Source organism: Nannospalax galili, unplaced genomic scaffold (genome assembly GCF_000622305.1).
Source record: "Nannospalax galili isolate Female #2095 unplaced genomic scaffold, S.galili_v1.0 scaffold568, whole genome shotgun sequence".
Lineage (NCBI taxonomy): Eukaryota > Metazoa > Chordata > Mammalia > Rodentia > Spalacidae > Nannospalax > Nannospalax galili.
The window spans coordinates 2,279,482-2,301,919 of NW_008359441.1; the positions used below are offsets into that span (position 1 = coordinate 2,279,482).

Sequence of the window (22,438 nt, forward strand, 5' to 3'; positions counted from 1 at the left end):
TCTCTTTTTTCCTCTCCCTCCTTCCCTCCCTCCCTCTCTCTTTAATATCCCCTTTCCTTTCTCCTTCATCCTCATATTCATGCCTTTTCAACTAAGTTCTGTATGTTTTTGACCAGGTAAATTCTAAATGTCTAACTGGAGAAAATGTATAAATTATGCAAACGTTTATTTGTTTACTTATCGAGACAGACCCTTGCTATGTGATCCATGTTGACCTCAAACTGCAGATGATCCTGCCTCAGTCTCAAGTGCTGGAATTACAGGCCTGGCCCACCACACCTGGCCTTAAGTTTTTAAAGAAAATAACAGCCATCTAAATTTTTTGCCCAGAAGCTAATGGCTGGCATTCTACACATCTTTTTGTGTACTTTGCAATGTTGTTTTTTTCCCCTTGTGGTAAAATACCACTTCTTTGAAAGTGATGCATAGATCCTTGTTACTGGTTTATTTCCTTAAAATAGATCCCTAGAAAGGAATCACTAGTTCAGAAAGCTTATGGCCTTGGCTAACGCCTCTTGCCAAACCGCACCCTGGAAAGGCTGCACTAACATACACTCCGAGCAGCAGGCACTTGGACCCCACCACAGATTTTACAAGGCTTTTGCACAGCCACATCTTTTGCATATGCTCAGGTTCTGCCCTGTTTGTAAAGGGAAATCTTTATTTGTTGAAACGTGGCGGTGTTTATCAGGACTTGTTATCAAGCCTGCGCCTCAGAGTCCGGGACGGGGAGGGGAGGAGAAGATGGGGACTCGTAAAAGCCATCTGCCCGCTGGGCTCCTCCCCTCCCTACTGCTCCTGGGGCAGCGCGGGTGCCCCTGGCATCAGGGTATCTGGGTCTTGGCTGGGGACTTGGGAAGGGGTTTGGATAACTGTGAGGATGCCACGGGCAGAGAGGAGGGGGCAAGATGAAGATCCCATTTCCTCAACAAGGGCCTTTTGTCCTCCGAGGAGCCTCTCTGGGGACAGACTTTTCAGTCCTTTAGTGGGACGAGCGGTGGCTCTGGGAACGTGCTGGGACGTCCATCCTCGGCGGGTCGCTGTGGTCCCCGGAGCCCACCTGTGTCTGTCCTCTCCCCGCCCTCGGCCGGCCGTCCCTCCCCCGAGGCGTGGCCCCACCGTGGCGGCGGGGGGCGGCGCGGGAGCGCAGCCCAGCGGGGAGTCATCCCGCTCCTTCCGTGCTCCGCTCGGCTCACAGCCGGGTCGGCCTCCGCGGAGCCGCTCTGTGTGCGCCCCGGGCGGGCAGCGCCAGCCGCTGCACAGGTACAGCGGGGCGGGGGCGGGGGCGAGGGCAGAAGGGGGAACCCTGCACCCCAACATCGCGTCTTGATCGCACTTCTTTCCTGGTAGCCCTGCCTAGTTTCCAGATTCACACTTCCTGTGGGGTCTCCAGGTGCTCCCAGTGGCTAGGTACCCCTGACTCGCAACCGTGCCTCCTGGAGTCGTGGGTCTGGTGTCACCCGGTCCCCTTCATAGTCGTGAGGCCATAAGAACCGGGTCAACCTCGGAAGACTCCCAGGGAAGAGAAGGAGCTGGCTGTGGGGTGGACCTTGGAAGGGACCAGGTTTAAGAGCCTTGGATGAGCCGGAGAGAGCCGCCTAGTTCCCAGCGTAGAGTCCTGCGCAGGGTCCGGAGGGGACGCCAAGCTTTGCGGCGTGTTGCGTTGCCTGCTTTCCACGCGGGTCGTTTCCCTCCAGGGAGGGATTGTGGAGCTGGGCTAGGGGTGCAGTGGAGGAGAAGTGTGGATCCAGCAGCCCGGCTTGGGGTTCATGGGGAGAGCCCAGGGTGGATGGTTCGTTCAGGACATGGAAAGCGCATCAGGATTCCCCGGGATCTCGGTAAACATCAGTCAGAGGCTTCACCCACCCGCTCAGTTCCCACCCCCACCCCACCCCCATATCTAGGGGGAAATCCTTTATCTCTTTAAAATTGCATTTCAAAAGACATGGCTCTACAAAGCTCATTGAGAACTTATCCACAAAATCCTTAAGGAAGAAAGTAGTTTGGTTGAGTGGGTTTGGAACCAGACCTAGATGAATTTGAGTTGGCTGCCTCACTTCTGGCTGCTCGACCTTGGATGACCGGACTCTCAAGCCCTAAGTGTAGGTGACCCCAAAGTGTTGACTCTTCTTTCTCTTCCTTCTTAAATAGGAAGCAAGAAAGTCGGGTCTCATTTAGGGGAAACAAATTCAATTCCTTACTCTTTGGAGAGAGGGACTAGGGTTTCAGGATTTTGTTTTGTTTTTATATTTTGTGTGTATGAGTGTATTGCCTGCATGTATGTGAGTGCACCTGTGTCGTGCAATGTCTCGGAGGTCAGAAGAGGGCTTTGGATTCCCTTGGAACTGGAGTTAAGGACGGTTCGTCGACGCCATGTGGGTGCTGGGAATCCAACCCAGGTCCTCTGGAAGAGCAGTCACTGCTCTTAACCGCTGAGCCATTTCTCCAGCCCCATTGAAGCCTGATCACCACGCTGTCCTGGAAATCACTGTGTAGCTCAGGCTGCTCTTAAACTCTATCCTCCTGCATCCAAGTGCTGGGATTACAGGTGTGTGCCACCACACCCTTAGTTTAAGATAATCTTATAAAAATTATTTATTTGCTTTTATGTGTATAAGTGTTTTGCCTGCATGTATGTAAGTGCACCGTGTGTGTAGTGCCTGCGGAGGTCAGAAGAGCAGGTAGCCTCTATGTGGGTATTGTGAACAGAACCCCCAGCCTCTGCAAGAGCAGCCAGCGATCTTAACCACTGAGCCATCTCTCTATCTATCTTCCTTCTCTTCCCCCCTTCCCCCCCCCACCACCCACCAAATTCCATCTTTTTAAGGGTGGGAAAATTGAGGCCTAAAAAGCAGGGAGGACTTGGCTTACCAGAAGCCAATGAGTGTGGGGCAGAGCTACTAGGAAAAGAAGTCTGAGGGAGCCCGGTGACTTCTGTTACAGCCTCATCTTACCTATGAATCTGGCCCAGAGAGCTTGAAGTCACACATGGTACTGTCCTGCTGAGACAGGATAGGAAGCTGGCTTTCCAGCCATTGTTTCCTGCAGTGGTCTGGTTTGAATGCAGTGCGCTGTCTCTGCCTGTGCTTGCTGTCTTTTGTTGCTAGGGTCATAAGGTCATCAAAACCTGTTAGGTCTGCTTTCCTTGGTTTTTTCTTACGCATAGAATTTCTGTTAGTTTCATAGAATGTAATGGTATCCTAGGATTTGAAAGATTCTTTTTAAAATTTATTTTATGTGTATGAGTGTATTGCCTGCATGTATATAAGTGCATCCATGTAATGCAATGTCCACAGAGGTCAGAAGAGGGCATTAGATCCCTTGGAACTGGAGTTACAGATAGTTGTTAGCTGCCATGTAGGTGCTGGGAACTGAATCCAGGTCCTCTGTAAGAGCAGTCAATGCTCTTAACCACTGAACCATCTCTCCAACCCTTGAAAGATTCCAAAATACTATGTCTACTACATGCTTGATGTACTAGAAATCTTAACACATTCAGTCTTCAAAACAACCCCATGAGTCAGGTATACTATTTCCTCTATTTTATAGATTTAAAAAAAACAAATAAACTGCTGGGCATGGTGGCACATTCCTTTAGTCCCAGCAGAGGCGGGCAGATTTCTGTGAGTTCAAGGCCAACCTGGTCTACATAGTGAGTTCCAGAACAGCTGGGGAGACAGGGAGACCCTGTCTCAATAAGACCCCCCCCCCCGGGGCTGGAGAGATGGCTCAGCGGTTAAGAGCACTGACTGTTCTTGCAGAGGACCCGGGTTCGATTCCCAGCACCAACATGGTGGCTATGAACCGTCCTTAACTCCAGTTCCAGGGGAATCCGAAGTCCTCTTCTGACCTCCGCGGCATTGCATGACACGGGTGCACTCACATACATGCAGGCAGTACACTTGTACAAATAAAAATAATAAAATATTTTTTAAAAAGATATCCCTCCCCAAAAAACAATAAAACATAAAACAAATAAACCGTGTGGCTGGAGAAGTGGCTCAGGGGTAAAAAGCACCTGCTGTTCTTCCAGAGGACCTGGGTTTGATTCCCAGCACCGACATAATGGCTCTTCTGGCCTTTGAGGATACGACAAACATACTAGTGTACATATAGGCAATCAAAACACTTGTACAAATAAAAATAAATCATTTAAAAAAAAAAACAGGCACAGAGAGATTATATAACCTGAATAAGATCACAGAGTAAGTGATCACAGAGTAAGTAACCACTGTGCTTACCTCTTCCCTCTGATGAAGCAAGTAGGGTCTTACTTTAGTCTCACAGGGAGAGAGAGGACAGGAGTATTTGGGATGGTGGTCTTGAGACTCTGTCTCAGAAAAAAAACTTTGTTAGTTTTCCTTATGCATAGAATTTCTGTTAGTTTCACAGAATGTAATTATATCCCAGGATTTGAAAGAGTTAAGTTGCGCATGGTGGTATATGCCTTTAATCCCAGCACACAGGAAGCAGAGGCAGGCAGACTGTTCTGAGTCTAAAGTCAAGTTGGTCTACAACCTGGTCAACTAGTGAGTTCTAGGCCAGTCAGGGCTACATATTGAGACTCTATCTCAAAAATAAATAAAATAAACCAGAGGACATTTAAGATTGCCCCTGCAATACGAGCACTCTGTCAGGGAAGCAGAGGAATATACTACATGTCCTGGCTGTACAGAAATTGTCTGACCTACCTTGTCTGATAGATCATGATACCCCCACTTCCTAAGGGATCTTGCCCCATACCCTGGAGGAAGGAATGTTGCACAGAGAAGGCAAGAAGAATCTAAACAGACAGGCCTTGCTGGGTTTCCTCACCCAGTTTAGCATTTGGCATACAGTAATATGTCTATAAAAACCCAAAAGTGGGGGGCTGAAGAGATGGCTCTGTGTTAAGAGCACTGACTGCTCTTTCAGAGGACCTGGGTTCAAATCCCAGCACTCACATAGCAACTAACAACTATCTGTAACTCCAGTTCCAGGGGAATTTGATACCCTCTTCTGACCTCTGTGGGCATTGCATAACATGGGTGCACTTACATGCATGCATGTAATAAAATAAAAACAAAAATAAACTGCTTTAAAAAAAAAAAAAAAGGTCAGTGTTCAGGGAGCCCAACACACAAAGGTGACTTTAGGACAGCCTGGCAGAAGTATCTTGCTCCTTCCTCACCTGGTACATTGCTTTATCTGTAGCTTTTGTAATAAAACAGCAAACATAAGTGTTTTACTGAGTTCTATGAGCCATTCAAATAAATTAATAGAACCCCATGAAGATGTCCCAGCAGGTCAACTGAATAACCTGGGGCTTTAACTGACATCTAAATAGGGGGACAGTGGTCTTAGGGACAGGGTCCTCACACTGGGCTTGGATGCTGTCTCCAGGTATCTAGGAGCAGAACTACCATGACGACTCAGAAAACATCCAGCTACTGCAGAATTGATTGTTGGCTTGGTAATAGAATTCCCTACGATTTTTGAGACCACAGTAATCTTTTGTGATGATTGTGACATAAGAGCAGAAAAATTCCAAACTTTTTCCTTTTATTTTTAATGCTGGGAATAAAACCTAGGGCCAAATGCTTTAGCACCACTGAGCAACATTCCCAGCCGCAGAAAACTGCTTCTCCTAAACAGAATCTCCAAAAGCTCAGAGCTAGTGAGGGGGTTCCTGGTTCCTCTTTGGTATCTTTCATCTGCTGTAAAATGCCTCGGGGTAGCTGTGAGCCAGGGAATCCTGAGGCTCCTTCCAGGAATGGGAGTTGAACCTATATGCAGGCACTCACCACTGAGCTAAATCCCCAACTGTATCCTAAATTTCCCAGACTCGCTTTAAACTTATGATCCTCTTACCTCAGCCTCCCAAGTACCTGGACCAGGCTTCTCAGAAGGATTGGAATTCATTTCCCAATAGATTCTTATTCTTCTGTCTCCTCCTCCTCCCCCTCCACCTCTTCCTCCTCCTTTAGACAGAGGCCTCATGTAGTCAGCCTGGATTTGAACTCCCAATCCTTCTGCCCACACTTCTCAAGTGCCAGGACTACAAGCATATGCTGTACTGTGGCAGCTGAGCTACATCCTTAGCTCCCCATTAGATTCTGTGTGTGTGTGTGTGTGTGTGTATGAGTGTATCGTCTGTATGTATGTAAGTACACCTATGTAGTGCAATGCCTGTGGAGGTCAGAAGAGGGTGTTGGAGTCCCTAGAACTGGAATTAGGGACAGTTGTTAGCTGTCATATGGATGCTGGGAATGGAACCCAGGTCCTCTGCAAGAGCAGCCATTGCTCTTAACCACAGAGTCATCTCTCAAGCCCCCCCTCCCCCTCATGGATTTTTGAAGTGCATTTGTGCTGTGCCTCTGGCAGACACTGTGCAACTGCATGGTTCAAAACTGGCGAGAACCGCAGATGTGCGAGGGCCTCGGAGCAGTATGTTCTGCCACACCTTGGCCCAGCCCACGGTTGAGAGACTGAAAGTGGGCTTGGAAACTTCAACACCTGTCATTGTATAGGAGATGATCCTCCATCCCATGCCCCTGGCCTTCTGTGGTCAACTAGATGCTCAGGTCAGTTGGAAAATGGACTTGCAGGTACCCCAAGTAGGGAAGGCTGTAGGCAGGCTAACTTCACCCATGCCTCCTTGAACCACCAATCTGTGATTACCAAAGAAAAATCTATCAGAGCTGCACATGGTGGCACATGCCTGTAATCCCTATTGGAAGTGGCAACAGGAAGAATGGGAGCTCAAGGTCGTTCTTGGATACATAGGAGTTGGAGGCCAGCCTGAGCTATACAAGACCCTGTCTTGAAAAACAAAACCTATTAGAAACTATCTGGAAAATGCAGCCAAGAACTAATAAACACCTGTAATAAATAAAACAAAACACCTGTAACTTGGGTCTGGGGACGTAGCTGGATGGTAGAGTGTTTGCCTAGCATGTGCAAAGCCCTGAGTTCGATTCCCAGTACTGCATAAAACTAGGCATAGTGATGGGCACCTGTAATCTCAACACTTGGAAGGCAGAGGCAGGAGAATTATGAATTTTAGATTATACTCTGTCATGTAGAGAGAAGAAGGCTACTCAGATATAGTAGACCCTGTCTCTGAATAAATGAAGTACTTGAAAAGTACTTGTAACTTGCCTATAGAAAAGGCAACACTAATGTTCACTATGTATCTTTCCACATTTCTTTCCATTTTCTTGTGTATCTTTAGAATAACAGCTGTATTGAGATATAATTCACACACCTTAATTTTTTTTTTTTTTTTTTTTTTTTTTTTTTTTTTTTTTTAAAAAAAAAAAAAAAAAAAAAACCAGCTGACCTGGAACTCATTATATAGACCAGGCTAGTCTTGAAACTCACAGAGATCCACCTGCCTCTGCCTCCCAAATGCTGGGATTAAAGGTGTGTGCCACCACACCCAGCAAGTTTGTTCTTTTTAAGTGTGAAACTCACTGCTTATTGTGTATTCAGTATTGTGTGTCAGCCATAAGTGTTATTACCATCTTGAATTTCCTATGTATCAGCCCTTCATTTTTTATTGCCAGATAATTTATTTTTTATTTTTAAACTTTATTGTGTGAGAGAGAGAGAGAGACAGTGAGAGAGATGTGTACAAATGTGGCACACTAGTGCCACAACATATATGTGGAGGTCAGAGGACAATTTTGGGAGGGGGTTCTTTCCTTCCACCGTGGGTTTCAGGATCAAACTCAGGTTGTCATGCTTACAGGGGAAGCAGGTAAATGCTTTTACCTGCTGAATCATCTGTTGTGCAGTGTACCACACCATATTTTGCTTATCTACTCATCAACTGATAGACATTTGGGATGTCTCTGCTTTGGGGCTATTATAAGCAATGCTGTTATGAAAATCCACAAGCAAGTGTCCTGTAGACATATGTTTTTAATATTAGTGGGTCTATAGCTTGGATTGGAATTATTACCTCATATGGTAACTCTAAGTTTAGCCTTTTGAGGAACTGCCAGACCACTTTCCATAGCAGCTGCACTGGTTTGCATTCCCGCCAGCACTGTATGAGGGCTCTGATTTCTCTTATTCCACTAACACTTGTAATTTTAAAAATCCTTCTCGCCATGTGTGGTGGCCCATTGCCCGTATTCTCAGAACTAGGGAAGTGGAGTCAAAGAGGCTCCAGAGTTCAAGATTAGCTTTGACTACATAGTAAATTTCAGGCCAGCCTGGCGGCACACACTTTTAGTCCCAGCACTCAGGAGGCAGAGGCAAGCGGATCTCTGTGAGTTCAAGGCTAGCCTGGGCTACATAGTGCATTCCAGCAGACCAGCTGGGGGCTACGGGGAGACCCTGTCTCAAAAAGACTAAAAAAAAATTTTTTTTTGAGACAGGGTCTCCTAGCCCCAGTTGGCCTAGAACTCACTACATAAACCAGGATGGCCTTACTCTCACAGAGATCCTCCTGCTTCTGAACTCACTACATAAACCAGGATGGCCTTACTCTCACAGAGATCCTCCTGCTTCTGCCTCCCAAGTCTGGGATTAAAGACATGCACCACCATGCCTGGCTAAAATATTTTAAATTTTATGTGTATGAATGTTTTGCCTGCTTGTATGTAGTGCACCACATGTGTGTAATGCACTTGAAGAGAGCATTGTATCCCCTGAACTGGAGTTCCAGGTGGTTGTTAGTCATTATGTGGGTGCTGGAAATCGAACCCAGGTCCTCTGCAAGAGCAGTCTTAACCACTGAGCTATTTCTCCAGACCCTCCATTGCTCTTTTTCCTTACCAGCTGCTCTACTGATGAAGTGAAAGGTCACTGTGCTTTTGATTGGTATTTCCCTAGTGACTAAAAGTGAACTTATTGACCATTTGTATATCTTCTTTGGAAAAACTGTATTGTTAATTCCTTTACCCATTTTTAAAAAACTTTATGTGTATGAGTATTTTGCCTGTATCTATGTAAGTGCACTACATGTGTGCCTGGTACCCACAGAGGCCAGAAGAGAGCATCAGATCCCCTAGAACTGGAGTTACAGATAGTTGTTAGCTGCCATGTGGGTGCTGGGAACCGAACCCAGGTCCTTTGGAAGAGCAGACATCTTAACTGCTTGAGCTATCTCTCCAACCTTTCCTTTACCCATTTTTTAAATTTTTTTTATTTATTATTTTTATGTGTATCTATGTATTGCCTGCATGCAGGTAAGTGCATCTGTGTCATGCAATGCCTGAGGAGGACAGAAGAGGATGTCGGATCCCCTGGAACTGGAGTTACGGACAGTTGTTACCTGCCATGTGGGTGCTGGGATTCGAGCCTGGGTCTTCTGCAAGAACAAACAGTGTTCTTAACCACTGAGCCATCTCTCCAGCCCCTCCTTTACCCATTTTCAGGTCATGTTTTTGCCTTTATTGATGAATTATAAGAACTCTTTAATATTCGGGGTATAAGCCCCTTTATGTGATTGATATGTGATTGATAGCTGTCTTCTCCAGTTTGATATTTGTACATTTTTAACACATTGGTATTAAGTTGGTATTGCATGGGGGTAACTTTAAGGTACACAGTAGAAATGTAAGTTAAGTGAGCAACAAATCACTGTTTGGCGCTCTGAAGGCAGACTGCTAGAGTTCAAATTCTGACTCAGCAGCAAATGCGAATCCTGTAGGCAAGTTTTAATCTTTCAGTTTCCTCATCTGTAAAATGGGGACAGTCGTCAAGTCTGCTTCCTTACTGTTGTGAGCACCAAATCAGAAAATAAACAAGGCTTGCCGCACAGGAACCTCTGAGTAGGTATTTACTGTACTTCTTCCTGAGCCCCACACATCGTTGTCCTCATCCCCTTCCTCCCTACCTTGTCTTTTAGTAAGGAGCACTAGTAAACGGGCCTGGCTCAGACATGTTCACTGCTGCCTGCATCTTGCACTTCATTAACATGAAAGGCATCTCTGTCTGGAAGGGCTCTAGTCCAGCGCCAATAGCCTGCAGGCCACCCTGGCTGCTGCTTGCAACACTTTGCCTTGCTCCTTCCTTTTCTCTCCCGTCCTTTCTTGCTCTCCCATCCTTTCTCTTTCCCCTGCGTATCCTTCTCCCTAAGGGATGCGCTGGGCTCCCTCACGGCAACTTTGCCTCACTGGGCATCCGTGAGGTGCAACGTTTACTGATTTCCTCTTCTAGAATCCACTGTGCTTAGCCTTTGGAATACCTGAGCAGGGGTCGGGGGTGGGGTGGGGAGGTGGATGGATAAGGGAGGTCGGGGGACCTGGAATATGATGCCTCCAGCTGACACCAAACACCAAACAGAGAACTCTGAGCCCAGGAGTCAATATTACCAGTACTACCTTTTACTCCCTTAGATTCTGAACCCAGGCTGGAACAGGCTAGCGTCAGAGAAGCTGTCTCTGAGGAGGGAGCACAGAGCTTGGCTGAGGTTCCTGGGCTCTAGCTCAGTGCCTGTGAGCAGGCCAAACCCTCTGTATCTCAGGTTTCCTATCTGCAAACCAGGTGGAACAACAGCCCCTCCTGAATCTCTCAGGCCAAGAAATAGTAAGGGCTAGTCAGAGGATACTGTAGCTTTAAGGAGCACAGCAGAGTGCAGGTTAAACAGGCAGTTAATTGCCCCCCTTGCTCTTGGCTGGCAGGGTATCTGATTCCAATTCAGCTAATATGTTTCATACCATGTACTCATTTGGTCTCACTTTGTAGCCCAGGTTTCCCTGGAACTCATTACTTACCCCAGGCTGGCCTCAAACTTATAGTAATACTCTGACCCTGGTCTTTAGACTGCTGAGATTAAAAGGCCTTGGTGACCACACCTGACTCTCATTTGACCTTTGATTATTTCCTGACATATGTGCTGTCTTAGGCAGGACTCCCAATGTTTTTATTACAATATAAGACATCAGAAAAGAGTAAAGATCATAAAAGTATCTTGATGAACTTTGTTTTAATTAATTTATTTATTTATTTATTTTTGGTTTTTTGAGATAATCTCCCTGTAGCCCCAGCTGACCTGGAATCCAGTATGTAGACCAGGCTGGCCTCAGTCTCACAGAGATCTGCCTGCCTCTGCCTCCCAAGTGCTGGGATTAAAGGCATACACCACCATGCTCCGCTCCCTCTCTCTCCCTCCCCCTCTCCCCTTTTTCCCCTCTCCCCTTCTCCCCCTCTTCCCCTCTCCCCGTTTCCCCCTCTCCATTTGAGACAAGATCTCACTATATATCCTGGCTGACCTGGAACTCCTGTGTAGCTGAGGCTGGCCCTGATCTCCTGGCCTTCCTGCCTCTACCAGCTACGTGTGGGGATTTACAGGTGTGCACCACCACATGGGACTGATGACTTTTTTTTTCACAGTCGACTCAAATTTTATTATAATTATTTATTGATAATTTCATACATGCATACAGTGAAATATTATCATGCCCACTCCCCATATCCCCCCTCTAACTCCCTCATGTCTCCTGTGCTAGTTTGCTTTTCTGTTGCTGTGAGAAAACATTCTGACCAAAACCAACTTGGAGGGACTGATGACTTTTTACTGAACACATTCATGTAGAAATAACATGACCAGCACCCAGAAGCTCTGCTTACATTCTCTTCCACCTCTACCCACCCACCAAGGGAATGTACTGTTACTGGGTATGGTGCCTTTAAACCCAGCACTCAGGTGGCAGAGGCAGGCAGATCTCTGTGAACTTAAGGCCAGTCTGGTCTATATTATGTGAGTTTCAGGCCAGCCAGGGCTACCTAGTAAGAGAGGAAAAATAGTATAAACTGTCTAATCAGAACTCTGGGCTGTTGTAGAAGTTCACTTTGCAACTGGCTTACGCAGAAATGGGATACTTTCCCCAGTGGAGAAATCCAGGGGAGAATTTTGTACACTTGGATCCAGAGGTTTGGCTGATGAGGTCGGCTTGCTTGGCATATCTTGGTTTGCTTTTTTCTGTGGTGCTTTATACCCAGGCAGTTTCTCTGTCCTGTGGAATTTGGCAGGTGTTTAAGTATTAAGCTCGTTCGGGGATGGGTCAGGGATCAGAAGGGCTAAGTATGTAGACTACACAGATGTGACAGTCTTGGAACACATTTCCCCTAGCAACCAGGGAGCATTCACTATATCAGCTACTTTCAAAACACACACACTTTGACTGGATGAGCAATGCAGACCTAGGGAAAATCTAGAGGCTGCTTTTCCTTTGGTTGGTGTTTCTGTTTGTCTGTTTTTATTTCTGTTATTTTCTTTTTGTCTTTTTGAGACAGGGTCTCCTTGTAGCACCAGCTGGCCTGGAACTCACTATGTAGACCAGGCTGGCCTTGAACTCACAGAGATCCTGCCTCTGCCTCCTGAGTACTGGGATTAAAGGCATGCGCCACCACGCCCAGTGACCTTTATTTTTTATTTTTATTTTTTTTACATTTGACAAAGGCCATCCTGTAATCTAGACTGGCCTTTAACTCACCCACAGTGCAACTGAGGATGATCTTGAACTCTAATCCTCCTGCCTCTACCTTTCAAGGGTTGGGATTACAGGCCTGTGCCAAACTGCCCAGTTTAGCAGCTGTTTTGCAAAGAACAGGTACTTAGTAGATACAATCATGCCAAGACTACCTGGGCAGTCCCAAGCCATACACCAGATACCTGAGCACTGACACTTGCAAAAAGAAAAAAAAAAAACAAAATACCCACACAATTCCAGCTCATATTGCCTATAGGGCAGAGTGGTGAGTCTTAAGAGAGGCTCCCAGCAGGTACCCTCAGAGGAGGCAGGTAGGAGACAGGGCTGGGCACTGCACAGCAGAGGGAGGGTTAGTAGGAACATGGATGCTCTTTTGATGAGCTCTAATGATTCCTGGTCATCTGACACACCTCTGCTAGATGGGAATTATGGGCAGTGAGGCTGGAGAGCTGAGTAGACTGGCATGATGGACTATGTGCTTTAGGTAGTTCTGGTGGTACTGTACAAGATGGATTGGCAGGAGTACAGGGGTAGAGGGAAGTACAGGAGGGAAGTAGGCATGGCCCTCCCAAGGCTCAGTGTCTGGACTGTTCTCCAAGACTCCCATCCATCTGGTCCCCTGACCATCCATGGATGTGTCTTAATGTTCCCAGGTAGACTGACAGCTCAAGTAGGACAGAGAGCCTTTGCACTGGGCCTCCTATATTGACCTCCTACTTTTATTATTATTATTATTTATGATTTTTTTCTCTTCCTTTGTCTATTTTCCATACGTTTTATTTTCTTTTTGAGACAGGGTCTCCCTGTAGTCCCAACTAGCCTAGAACTTGCTATGTAGGCCAGACTGGCCTTGATCTCACAGAAATCCTCCTGTGTCTGCCTCCCGAATGCTGGGATTAAAGGCCTCTGTCATCACACCCACTCCCCCTACTTCCAACTCCTAGCCAAGATAGGGTCTCACTATGTAGTCCCAACTGGGCCTGGAACTCAATTTGTAGCCCTGCCTGGCTGGCTTCAAACTCAAAGAGATCTGCCTGCCTCTGCCTCTTGTATGCTGGGATTTCAGGCCACTGTGCCTGGCTTTTGTTCTGTTTTTCTAGATTCCCTCTATTTTGTTTTTCATTTCTTTCATTGAAATTTTAATCTATAAGGGGATCAAATTACAAGGAAAAGTTTATTACACTTTGGGTTTTTTGTTGTTATTGTTTGTTTTGCTTTTTTTTGAAATCAGATCTCATGTAGCTCAAGCTGGCCTGAGTCATCCTGCCTCAGCCTCCCAGGTGCTGAGATTATAGGCATGAGCCACCACAGGCAGCTTTTATTAGTTTTGATATGGAGGATAACCACATTTTCACTACAAGAAAGGAAATGTATACCTAGTACATCTGTCAACTATTTTTAAAAATCATATCTTGTAAATTTTTAATATTGATTTAACCAAAAGTTATATTATTAGGCATCTAAGAAACATGTGTATATGTAAGATAGGTTTATCCTTCATTGTAGTAAATCACTAGGAAAAATTCCATAAATTGTAACAGTAACAACTTAAGCTTTTTTTTTTTTTTTTGCTTTTTTGCTTTTTTAAAGAAAGTGAGAAAGTGGACCAGTGAGATGGCATTTGTCACCAAACCTGACAGCCTGAGTTGTCCCCAGGACCATATGGTGAAAGAAGAGAATAGAGTCCCACTGGTTGTCCTATGGCCCCTATACACTACCTCTGAGCTATCTACTGGCCCCGTATTTGTTTGAGACAGGGTCTCATGCAAACCAGGCTGGCTTCAAATTCCTTAGTAGGTGAGGATGACCTTGAATTTACACTCTCTTCCAGCTCTTACACAGCATTCCTTACCATGCCTGGTTTGGAGGAGGGAGGCTAGGGATCAAACACAGGGTCTCTTGTAGGCCTGGAAGTGGCATCCCCTCCACTGTATTTTTTGAGAACCTGGACCTGTTTCTTGCTGATCAGCAAGCCCCCAGACTGTCTGTCTCTACCTACCAGTTCTGGGGTTACAGACATGGGCCATTATACAGGTTTTTTTGTGGGTTCTGGGGATCCAAACTTGGGTCCTTAAGCTTTTAGAGCAAGCACTTTGCTCACTGAGGTATTTTCCTAACCCCTGGGCCTTTTTGTTTATTCTTGTGTAGGAAGAAATTCATGTGGGAATTGAACCCACACATACACACACACACATACACATACACACACACACACACACACACACACACACACATGCGTGCACACCAGGCAAGCATTCTACACTGAGCTATACCCCTAACCCTACCTGGCTTTTGTTGACTGGTTATATGTGAGTCTGAGTTGTGTCAATGAGAGCAGATAATTATCTCTACCTTCTAGGAAGGTTGAGATGATAAAACTTGATCATGAAGATAAATTACACAATGCCTGCCCCCAACTGCTTAACTTTGAACCCTCTGGCAGTTCACCTGTGTGTGAACATTGGTGTAGATAATCCAAGATATCCTTTGTGGCATAAGATATTTCAAAGTTCTTCCTAGTTCCTAGGAACCAGGAATAGGACCAGATAATACTTCCTGTAGTACTGAATCTCTTAAGTAGGAAGAGCTCCTGCTTTCCTAGAACACAGGTGACAAACATATTGGCTTGGGGTCAGGATACTCCCTCTTGGCCAAGGCAGTTGCCTTTGGTTTGAGCTAAAGGGACGGGGTCCTGCACTCTGAGGAGCAGTCAGAGATGAGAGAGGCCTTCAGGCTGTGACCGGAAGTGCCAAGCTTTGAATCCCGTAACTAAATACTGAGGTCATAAGCCGGCATGGATGTAAAGCATCTAGCACTTGCTGACAAATCTGAGTCTTCTTTCTGTCTGGTGCCCTGTCCTCAGAGGAGCCAACAGCCAGCAGCCTAGGAGTATCAGAAATGTGTGCAGAGCAAATAGGTAGTCATCTGTCTGTCTTCTTGGTTTTCCAGGACTGGGCCCGGGATCCAGGAAGAAGCTCCACAGTCAGCAGGTAACAGCTTTTGAGCTCCAGAGGTCTCCTGTTGAGGGGAAAGGACAAAGGAGGGATCTGCCTACAGTTTAGACCTCAGCTTCCCCACCATGGTGAGGTTTACAGGGGAGCAAGTTAGGCTGGAGGCAAATGCTATAAAAACAAGAAGGAACTGTTCCAGTCTCCTCATTTCAAAGCCACCCTGGGTGAAGACCATTTGCAGAAGTAATCAGTGCCCAGAGTAAAAAAACCTTGGTGTACGGGAGCTGGACCCAGTGTTGCTCCTGCTGGACAAGTGTCACCCATTAAAGGGTGTACAGGTAGTTAGGCACTAGAAGGGATTTGGGGGTGCATAAGTGACTTCGGGCTATCTCATATAGGCAGAGACCTCCATGCCAAGCCCTCTTCTTTATTTTTATTTTATTTTATTTTATTTTAATTTTATTTTACGTGCGTCCACAGAGGTCAGAAAAGGGCATTGGATCCCCTGGAACTGGAGTTACAGACAGTTGTTAGCCACCATGTGGGTGCTGGGAATCGAACCTGGGTCTTCTGCAAGAGCAGCCAGTGCTCTTAAATGTTAAGCCATCTCTCTAATCCCCAAGCCCCTCTTCTTAAGGTGTTTACAGCATCATCCCTCATAACAACCCTGAGAAGTTAAATGTTCCAACTGAGCATGGTGATACATGCCTATAATCCTAGCTAGCACTTGGGAGGCTGAGACAGGAGGACACAAAATTCTATGCCATGGGGATGGAGATGGGGCTTGATGAGTTGAGTGCTTGTTTAGCACAAAGCCTAGGGTTTGATCTCCAGCACCTCATACACTGGGCATAGTGGTGCAGGCCTACGATCCCAGCACTTAGAAGAAGGAAGCAAGAGGATCAGAAATTCAAGTTCTGAGTCATCTGCCTCTACATAGTTAGAGGCCAGTCCAGGCTACACGAGGCATTGTAAAAAAAAAAAAAAAAGATGTTGCAATCTCCCTTTACAGAAGAGATTACAGAACCTACAGAACCTCAGAGAGCTCAAACCACTGGCCTCAGGCTTTCAAGCTCCTACATTGAGCACCTGTAGAACTGAGACTCAAAGCCAGCTCTCCCTCCTTGGAGAACCTATCAGTTCACATCCATTTGGAAAACTGCCCAGCTCAGGCCAGTGGCAGGGCTGATCTGCTCCCACCCTGGGGATCATTCTGTGTCGGAGGGACTGTCTTCCTTGCGGGGCTCTGACCAGCCTTCCTCCTATGTTCTCAGGTCTGAGGAACTTGCAGGTGCCTCTCATGGACTTATGATCAATACAGCAGATCTTCCAGCCCTGGACAGCAGTGAGTACCCCTGGCAGGGAAAGGGTCAGCAGCCTGCCACAGGTGCACTACTGCTCTGCTGTCTAGCTCCATCTTGCCTCTCATTAATGGGGCTCTTCAGAAACTCTCACGGCTCGCAGAGGACACAGTGATTCCAGAACCCATGCTGCCTTCAGCATTTTACTGAATGCCTCTCTCTCTCCTTCCTGTGTGTGTGTGTGTGTGTGTGTGTATGTGTGTGTGTGTGTGTGTGTGTGTGGATGTTGCTGGGAATTAAACCTAGAGCCCTGAACATGCAAGGCAAGAGCTCTACCACTGTCCCACTGCACTAATCTCCAGCCCCTTTGTGTTTCTTTCTTTTCTTTTCCTTTTTTTTCAGGCTGCCCTTGAACTCACAGAGATCCACCTGCCTCTGCCTCCTGAGTGCTGGGATTAAAGGCGTGCACCACCATGCCTGGCTCTTTCGTTTTTCTGAGTGAGAGTCTCAGGTAGTTCAGGCTGCCCTCACAGTTGCTAGGAAGCCAGCAATGACCTTGAACTTCTGATCAACCTACTTCCATTTCCTAAGTGCTAGAATTATAGGCATGTACCAGCATACCCAGTTTATGCTATGATAGGGTTTGAACTCAGGGTTTTGTGGTTGCTAGGAAAATACTCTGTCCACCACCATTTAATTTTTTATATGTGTGTGCATGCACACCTATGCCACATCATACATTAGAGGTCAGAGGACAACTTTCAGGAGTCGGATTTGACCCTCCACCAGGTGGGTTCTGGAATCGAACTCAGGTCATCAGGCTTGGTGGTAAGTGCGTTTACCTGCTGAGACATCTCGCTGGCCCTGCTTTAAATTTTTTTTTTTTTTTAATGTGTGTGAGTACTCCTTATGTGTGTAGGCGCCTTCCTCTTACACGTGTTTGAGTCACCCAATACAAATCCTGTAGGCTAGGCACCAGTATTACCCTGTTTAACAGATGGGTAAATTGGGATACAGAGGGATCAAGCTTTGTTCCTAAAATCGAGAGCAGGTAGTAGTGGTGTCGCACATCTTTAATCCCGACACTCTGGAGGCAGAAGCAGGTAAACTCTCTGTGAGTTCAAGGCCAGCCTGGTCTACATAGTGAATTCCAGGCCAGACAGGGCTACATAGTGAGACCCTGTTTCAACAAAACAAAACCAAAAAAAAAGTATGAGTAGAAAGTGTGGGGCTGGAGAGATGGCTCAGCGGTTAAGAGCACTGACTGCTCTTGCAGAGGACCCGGGTTCAATTCCCAGCACCCACATGGCAGCTATGAATTGTCCTTAACTCCAGTTCCAGGGGAATCTGAAGCCCTCTTCTGATCTCTACGGCATTGCACGACATGGGTGCATTCACATACATGCAGGCAATACACTCATATACATAAAATAAAAATAATAAATAAAATATCTTTGAAAAAAAAAAGAATAGAAAGTGGAAGAGACAGGATTCAACCTGAAGGAGCCTGGCAGTGCTCAGACATGGCCAGTCACCTAAAGTGTCTCCATAAGAAGGATTCTCTTTTTTTTTTTTTTTTTTTTTTTTTTTTTTTTTTTGGCCCCAGCTGTTCTGGAACTCACTATGTAGAACAGGCTGGCCTTGAACTCACAGAGATCTGCCTCCCTCTGCCTCCCAAGTGCTGGGACTAAAGTCGTGGGCCACCACACCCAGCCTAAGGATTCTTAAGCAAAAGGCAGGATTTTTGTTTGAAAAATATTTTCCACTGGGCGTGGTGCTGGGGATCAAATTTGGCTTCATGAATGTCACTCTACGACTGAGCTACATCCCCAGCCGAAGGCTTATGTTTTAACTTCTGATTCCCAGAATGGTGTTCATGGAGACCATTATGAGGGTCTGGCCTGAAGGCTGATCACTGCCGGCCCTGGGCAGTGGTTGGGGCCTGGGAGGTGAGTGCAGGCCGCAGTCCCTCACCCTGTCTCTCCTTTCTCACAGGTCCTGACCGGAGGAGGCATGCGGCTGCCCCGCTTCTCCAGCACTGTGGTGCCGGCGCTCCTGCTGGCACAGACCTGCGTCCTGCTCTTCCTGGTGTCCCGACCAGGACCATCCTCTCTAACCCGGAGCGAGGAGCGAGTGCACGTGCTGGTGCTGTCCTCGTGGCGCTCGGGCTCCTCTTTCGTGGGCCAGCTCTTCAGCCAGCACCCTGACGTCTTCTACATGATGGAGCCCGCTTGGCACGTGTGGGCCGCCCTGTCACAGGGCAGTGCCCCAGCCCTCCACATGGCGGTGCGAGACCTGGTCCGCTCGGTCTTCCTGTGTGACATGGATGTGTTTGATGCGTACCTGCCCTGGCGCCGCAAGATCTCCGATCTCTTCCAGTGGGCGGTGAGCCGTGCCCTGTGCTCACCACCGGCTTGCAATGCCTTCGCCCGCGGTGACATCAGCAGCGAGGCGGTGTGCAAGCCGCTGTGCGCACGGCGGCCCTTCGACCTGGCACAGGAGGCCTGCCGCTCCTACAGCCACGTGGTGCTCAAGGAGGTGCGCTTCTTCAACCTGCAGGTGCTCTACCCGCTGCTCAGCGACCCGGCGCTCAACCTGCGCATCGTGCACCTGGTGCGCGACCCGCGGGCGGTGCTGCGCTCCCGGGAGCAGGCGGCCAAGGCGCTGGCGCGCGACAACGGCATCGTCCTGGGTACCAACGGCACCTCGGTGGAGGCCGATCCCCGCCTGCAAGTGGTCAGCGAGGTGTGCCGCAGCCACGTGCGCATCGCAGAGGCAGCTCTGCGCAAGCCGCCGCCCTTCCTGCAGGGCCGCTACCGCCTAGTGCGCTACGAGGACCTGGCGCGGGACCCGCTCCCCGAGATCCGTGAGCTCTACGCCTTCACCGGCCTGAGCCTCACCCCGCAGCTGGAGACCTGGATCCACAACATCACGCACGGCTCCGGGCCAGGCGCGCGCCGCGAGGCCTTCAAGACTACATCCAGGGATGCGCTCAACGTGTCCCAAGCCTGGCGACACACGCTGCCCTTCACCAAGATTCGGCGAGTGCAGGAACTGTGCGCAGGCGCACTGCAGCTGCTGGGTTACCTGCCTGTGCACTCTGAGCAGGAGCAACGTGATCTCTCTTTGGACCTCCTGGCGCCGAGAGGCAGGGAAAGTTTCAAGTGGGCATCGCCCACCGATGCTCCGCCCGAGTCTTAGGTCCCATTCTGATGGATGGTAGTCAGGGGCTGGAGGAGAACAAAGGGCTTGGTAAGCCTGGAAGAAAGGTTACCAGCGTCTGGGAGTGGGAGGTTTGCCCTGTTCGAGGAAAGGACTGAGTTCAAATTCCTTCTTTCCCGTTTCTTGTCTTTTCCTTTGAGTTCTGTAGGAGCTGGGTTCCCATCAGGTACTCTGTTGTGGAAAGTGGAACTTGAGCCCCCATTTCCTCCCTGTTTTGGTTGTACCAAGCAGTAGCAGAAAAAGGTGTCCTCGACCCGGTTGGGAGTGGTAGAGCACTTCTGTGGGCAGGTTCCTATAGTGTGTGCCCCAGCCTCTCATTTACCCACCCTGGCCTCCGTCCATACCCTAGTGCCACACCCCGTCAAAGCCAAGGGCAGATATATATATATTCTCCCTGACTTGCAAAGTCAAGAAGAAATCAGAAGTATCTCTTGTGGCCTACACTCAGACTCTCTGCTTAACGCTGAGGAAGGAGCCCAGGCACACACCCCATCCTCCCTGCCTGAGGATGATGGATTTTTAATGAGGCTTTGATTTGTCTGAGGTAAAAGATCCTAATTATTGAAATAAATACATAAATAACCTGATACAGATTAGAGTCTGTAGCCTATCGTTCTTTGAAAAGCACCTCAAGCAGTCAAAGGCAGGCCTGGGGAGATAGCTCAGTGTTCTAGAGATCTGGCTGCTCTTGCAGAGGACCAGGCTTTTCAGTTCCCAGCACCCACATGACAATTAACAACTGTCTGTGACTCCAGACTGGATCCAGCACCCTCTTCTGGCCTCAGTGTGTCCACAGTGCAGTTACATGCAAGCAAAATGCTCATACACATAAAAATAAAATCTTTTAAAGCAAAAACAAGGGGCTGGAGAGATGGCTCAGCATGACTGCTCCTGCAGAGGACCTGGCTTCAATTCCCAGCACCTACATGGTGGCTAACAACCATCCTTAACTCCAGTTCCAGGGGATCTGATCTCTGAGGGCAATGCAGGACACAGGTGCACTTACATACGTGAAGGCAATATGCTCATACACATAAAGTAAAAATAATAAAATATTTGAAAAATAAATAAAAGCAAAGGGCCTGGTCCGAGGTCACATAATGAGGAAAGGGTGAACGAAGGAGGAGGATTTTGCCCTGGGGCTGCAGCGGGTAAGGTGATTCAGGGCTGCAGCAAGTGAGAAGGTGCCTCCTAGCAGGCAGCCCCCTCCCTCATTTTATTTGCTCCAGAGAAGGATAGTCTGAGTCCTGGTTGGAAATATACCTGGAGCAAAATTCTGGATCCAGAACATAGAATCTAGACCTGTCTGAGCCTGGAGGGGAACAAAGAAAAGGGAGAGGGCTCAGGAGGTCTGGGCAGCAAGCCAAGCATGGCCAGTGGCAGAGTAAGAGCTTGGAAGAATCATTGTCCGGAACGGCAGGTCATGGGGTGACTGGAACTCAAGCTTGCCGGTGATAGGTAAAAATTCAGATGGAGAGCGAGTGCGTAGATGAAATTCTCAGCGGGATACAGATTTATTTCGGAAGGGAAGGGAAGGGAAGGGAAGGGAAGGGAAGGGAAGGTGGGGAAGGGGGAAAGGGGAAGGGGGTTAGGAAGGGAAAGATGTCCAGGAAAGATGTCCACCCACGGGTTGTGAGCTGGGACTTTATATATGGGGGCTTTAGGGTGTGGAAGGGGGAATGTTTGGGAGAGAAATCAGGGAGGGGGTAGCAGGTAGTATTAGGGTGTGGAAGTATTTACTTTTTCCCTCTTAAGATGAGAGAAAAACAGCTTCTAAAATCTCTGGTTATCAGGTAGAATCTGCTTATCTTATCTTTGGAGATCAGAGGAAAGGCAGGCTGCTTCTCAGCAGAGTCTGTAGGTCCCTGTTGGGGAGGGGGGAAGCTGTTGCTATTTGGAACCCTAACAGCCGGAAGCTTAGAAGAGACTTTAAGGGTGGTTCTGTTTTTTGTTGGTCCTTCCGGGCCAAGCTCTGGAAGCCAACAGAGTAAGATTCCTTCCTGCAAACCACAACACTTTGCTCCAGAAGCAAAGGTTCCTTAAAGGGATGCTGGGTGTACAGAAAGCTTAGTCCTGAACTCGGGCAACAAAAGCCAGTAAGTGTACAGTAAATGTTTAAAAGAGGGGTTGGTTTCCTAGAACTTCTGGGAAGAACAAGGAAGTGAATTCAAGTCCACACCAAACACTCCAAATCACACTGGGGCACCTGCTGATCCAGGAACTCTAAAGGTTGTCATAACATTGTCACTATCAACTGCCGGAAGGAATTCTGATAATTACCACCATCTGATTCTTGGCACAGTATGCCCTTCAATTGGTGGGACTTGGGGCAAAGGGTATTGGAGGGAACAGAGATATATTGATGCTTAAGCTAATGCCCCAAGACACGATTTGAGGACTTTAATCTCTAATAATGGCCTTTATATATATTTTTTTATTTTTTATTTATTTTATTTTTTAAATTTTATTTATTCTTATTTTATGTGTATGCATGTATTGCCTGCATGTAGGTAAGTGTACCCATGTCGTGCAATGC

At 47.5% G+C, this 22,438-nt stretch overlaps 1 protein-coding gene across 1 annotated transcript; it reads left to right on the forward strand.

Moving 5' to 3' along the window:
- The first annotated feature begins 1,140 nt into the window (after positions 1-1,140).
- On the forward strand, positions 1,141-20,489 carry LOC103725663 (carbohydrate sulfotransferase 5). Its single transcript, XM_008822957.2, has 4 exons — positions 1,141-1,263; positions 15,378-15,418; positions 16,654-16,724; positions 18,676-20,489. The coding sequence occupies exon 4, from the start codon at positions 18,694-18,696 to the stop codon at positions 19,879-19,881; it is 1,188 nt and encodes a 395-aa protein (XP_008821179.1). The 5' UTR covers positions 1,141-1,263; positions 15,378-15,418; positions 16,654-16,724; positions 18,676-18,693; the 3' UTR covers positions 19,882-20,489.
- Positions 20,490-22,438: the final 1,949 nt, after the last annotated feature.